Source organism: Acanthisitta chloris, unplaced genomic scaffold (assembly GCF_000695815.1).
Source record: "Acanthisitta chloris isolate BGI_N310 unplaced genomic scaffold, ASM69581v1 scaffold23131, whole genome shotgun sequence".
Taxonomy (NCBI): Eukaryota; Metazoa; Chordata; class Aves; order Passeriformes; family Acanthisittidae; genus Acanthisitta; species Acanthisitta chloris.
In genome coordinates, this window is record NW_008656905.1 from 38,088 (window position 1) to 42,630 (window position 4,543).

Genomic DNA, 4,543 nt, shown 5'->3' on the forward strand with positions numbered 1-4,543 from the left:
GAACAGCAGAAAATCAGCACTGAGGTGCCAACAGCCAAAGGAAGAGTGAGAATCCACAGGGACTAAATCACTAGTCCTTCTCACCATCCACCTCTCCAGAGCTGCTTGCTGGGAATTACTGCCCTGTACCCCAAGAGTAGAATAGACTCATAGGGAATTCCAGAGCAGGAACTTGGCAACACAAAGAGTTTATTTTGCTTAAAATATAGAGGAAAAAAAGTAATAAATACATCCACCCACACTACGAAGAGTTCCCAATCCATGGACTTCCCTTTCCAGGGCTGCCTCTGCCTGGGAATGCAGAGGGAGCCTGACCCTCACAGAGCTCTGTGGCTTCCCTGCCCATGACCAGCCAGGCTGGCACGAATGCAAACCAAAGCAAGAGGTCATGTGTCCTCCCCCAATCCGGCGATCCCAGAGAATTCCTGGATCCTCCACATATGTACACTGTATTCCCTCTTCTCCCCCTCCAGGTTTTTCACAGCATGTCCAGGCCCTGCTGGCTCTGCAGCTGGAGCATCAGCCCATGTTATGCCTGTTGCCATAGCCCCTGGGGTGTGTGTCCTTCCAGTCGTCCCAATTCCGAGCCTTCTGCAGAGCTTCCTCATCATCCTCCTCCTCCTCCTTCTTCTCCTGCTGCTGCTTCTGCAGCTCTTCATCACTTCCACCTGCTGCAGGGGAGGGACAGGAGTCAGGGGGAGTGAAGAGATCCTAAAGGTCCCCAAAGAGAAGTCCTGCCAGGAGCTGGGCTGGGCAGACAGCAGCAATGGGAATCATGGAATGAGTTGGGTTGGAAGGAGCTTAAAGATCATCCCATTCCACCCCATGCCATGGCAAGGAACACCTTTCACTAGCCCAGGTTGCTCCAAGCCCCATCCAGCCTGGCCTGGAAGAGGCTAAGCACAACATCCAGTTGTCCCAGTCCTTGGTGCAGCAGCTCAGGCTCTGCCTCTGGAGGTGTTCCACACCCTGCACACCTCCCTGTCCACCCACACCCTCGAGACACTTCCCATACTCCCTGTTCCCATCCCTGTTCCATACCTGGTGCCCTCTGGGGCACACTCTGCCCAGACACCACTCCCTGCCTCCTGCGCTGCTCGTACCAGTCATTCACGGTCATGGTGGGCAGCCCGGGGTAGCCAGCTCCAAACACCCTGCAGGGCACAAAGAGGTTCTTCAGCCCCTCAGGAGGAGCACAGACATGGACGACAGGCACAGAATATTCCGTAACAAAAGCTGCACTAAGGATGTAAGGCATGTTATCCAGGAGGGATTGAGGGAGGCTTTGGGGTGACCTAATTGTGGCCTTGTAGTACATGAAGGAGCTACAAGAAAGATGGAGAGAGGCTATTGACAAGGCTTGGAGGGACAGGACACAGGGAATGGTTTCCCACTGCCAGAGGGCAGGGAGAGATGGGATATTGGGAAGGGATTGCTCCCTGTGAGGGAATCTACTGCCAGGGTTGGAGCAGCCACAGCCTCCCTGGGCAACCTGGGCCAGTGTCTCACCACCCTCACAGGAAAAACTTCTGCCTCACATCTAACCTCAATTTCCCTCCTTCAATTTGTTGTGTCTTTGCAAGGACCTCAGGGTGCCACAAACACAGGTGGAGACCTGAAGGTATCAACTGGTTTTCTGCCCTGGGAGGAGTATTTCAGGCTGGATGTGAGGGCAATGCCCCAAGCTGTGGTGAACCATCCCAACCCAACGTACCTGGCCTGGGCAGCATCGCGGGTGAGGATGAAAGGCCTCACAGGAGCTCTGGGAGGTCTGGAAGGGCCGTGGAGACCTGTTGGGGGCTGCAGAGCAAACAACAGTCACAAGGGCATTGTGGAGAGGAGAATCCTCCTCTCTGCTTCCCACCCCAGAGTTATTCCAGGTCTTGCAGAAGAGAAACACCTCTGCTGTCAGCAATGCCCCAGGGTGGACAACCCAGGCCTGAATCCAGCTTACATCCAGAATTCCAGCTGTGACTCTCTACAAGTCACTTCTTGTGCCTCAGAGTGTGCAGGGCTAGACCAGCTCAGCTCAGAGCAGGAATTGCCTATTGCTCCAGGGATCCAAAGTGGAGCATCCTGAGCTCATCATCCCTGATGGTATCACCAGGACTCTATGGATGAGCAGAGTCCTGCAGGGCCAGAAATGACCCTCCTAAACCAGGGGCTGTGTCAGCACAGCAGCAGTTGGTATTTCCAGCAGACATTCCCAGTGACACACAAAGCCCAGGGACAACATTCCACATAGGGATTGCAGGTCCATGAGAAGCTCTGGTCATTCCCAGTGGGCTGCTGTCTCTGGAAATAACACCTGGACATGCTGCAGATCAGAAGTGAAGGTTTGAAAGAAATCACAAGGGTCTTGTTTCAATTCACAAGTCATGCTGTGACTGAGCCCAATTCCAGCTGAGAATTCACAGACCAAAACTACAACTCTGGCCCAGAATTCCTTCGGGATTCTTTCCCCTCCAGCCATGTCCATCCCAGGTGTGTCCCCTCAGTCCTGTACCTGCCTCGCTGTCCCTCTGCTCCTCAGGATCACCATCTCCTGGTCGATGCTCTCAATCTCCTCCAGGCTGGTGCTGATCCACCTCTGGATCTGGAGGATGTAGAATTCCCGGATCTGGTCCTCATCTGCTGTCCCACTCTCCACTGAGCTTCTCATGGAGGCCAACTTGTTCTCCAGCTCCTTCTTCTGCTTGTACCTGGCCCAGGGAGGACACCATGAGCACATCCCAGTTGCCCACACCACGATCCCAGTTACTCCCACTTGTTCCTAGCCAGATCCCAGTTGCTTGTAGCCACTCCCAGTGGTTCTACTCACTTCCAGTAAGACCTCAGGCTCCACCAGAATGATCCCACTTGCTCCCTGTAGATCCCAGTTGCTCCCAATGTGGTCCCAGTTGCCCCATCATTCTCCTAGACACTCTCAGTATGATCCCAGTCACCTCTAGCATGGTCCCAGTTGCTGCCCTCAGTACATTCCATCGTGTCCCAGCTTTCCCAAGCTCTAATGGGGAGAACCTTCTCATAGAAGGGAACTCCCAAGGTAGATGGAGCCTCATGCTGTTTGCAGTGAGTGAAGAGCTAATTACAAGATGAATTATGAGAGAACTAAACAGTAAGACCTTTTCATAGAGTCACTGAGGTTGGAAAAGACCTCCAAGGTCATCAAGTCCAACCTGTGACCCATCACCACCTTGTCAGCTAGAGCAGAGCACTGAGTGCCATGTCCAGTGTCTCCCTGAACACCCTCAGGGGTGGTGACTCCACCACCTCCTTCCCATGCCTGACAGTCCTTTCCATGAAGAAATTCCACCTGATGTCCAAACTTTTCAGCAGCTTCTCCTCGAAGAGCAGACACTGAGAATGCAAATGCTGCTCCTCAGCCTGTGCACACCCAACACCACAACCTGCTGCACCTCCTAAACTGAACATCTCATGACTCAGTTATTCTGACATCCAGGGAATCAGCTCTTCCATGACATCCACAGCCTGTACAACCCCACACTACTTCCTCCACCCATCCCCAAAGCCTTTGCCCAGAGCTTACCTGTCGATTTTGGCTTTCCTGCTCATGGCCATGGCCACCAGGTTGGGCTGGGCACCCATGGCGTCCCCTGGGGCTGGGAAGCTCCCTGTTCCCTCCTCCCCAGCGGTGCTGGAGGAGGTGGCAGGAGGCAGCTGGAAGTTGCCCAGCCCATAGCTCCTGCAGAGCTTGAGGAAGCGATAGAAGTGATCCCTGGCAGTCTCCAGGTGCTCCAACCTCCTGCTCAGGTCCACCTGCTTCAGCGTGAGAGCTCCCAGCAGTGCAGGCAGCAGCAGGTACTTGAGGTCAGTTGAGGGGATCTCCTCCAGCTCCTCGTTCTCACTGCAAGGGAGAGACAAGTACTTGTGATCCTGAGCCCATCCTGAGCTCACAGAACAGAGATCAACTCAGTCCTGAGACACGATGGACAGGCTGAGGGAATTGAGGCTGTTCAGCCTGGAGAAGAGAAGGTTGTGTGGAGACCTCAGAGCACCTTCCAGGAGCTGAAAGGGCTCCAGGGAAGCTGCAGAGGGATCTGTGTTAGGAGCTGCAGGGACAGGACAAGGGGCAATGGGCACAAATTGAAGGAGGGAAATTGAGATTAGATGTGAGGAAGAAGTTGTCCCTGTGAGGGTGGTGAGACACTGTCCCAGTTTGCACAAGGAGGCGGTGGCTGCCCCAACCCTGGCAGTGTTCACAGCCAGGTTGGCTGAGCCTTGAGCAACCTGCTCTGGTGGGAGGTGTCCCTGCCCAAGGCAGGGGTTGGAATGGGATGAGCTTTAAGGTCCTTCCAGTCCAAACCACTCTGGGATTCTATGTGCACTGGTGAGGCCTCTTGGCCACGTTCACCCTCTGCTTTGTTGGGTTTTGTCACTCCATCCCAGCATAAGCAAACGAGGCCTAGTGCTGAGTAAAACCTTTCAGAGCCAGCCCCAATTCCTCACAGGGTTAGTCTACATATTTAACACTACCCAGAGAACTGATGGATGACCCATCCTTGGGAGTGTTCCAGGCCAG

General features: G+C 54.1%; 1 protein-coding gene across 1 annotated transcript; it reads right to left on the minus strand.

The window, feature by feature from the left end:
- Positions 1-519: 519 nt before the first annotated feature.
- Positions 520-3,908, minus strand: IGBP1 (immunoglobulin (CD79A) binding protein 1; the record flags this gene model as incomplete). The annotated part of the gene is made up of 5 exons (XM_009084523.1): positions 520-668; positions 1,042-1,154; positions 1,715-1,800; positions 2,507-2,702; positions 3,551-3,908. Coding segments are annotated over 5 exons (902 nt in total), but the record flags the coding sequence as incomplete, so codon positions are not given.
- Between the last annotated feature and the right edge of the window lie 635 nt (positions 3,909-4,543).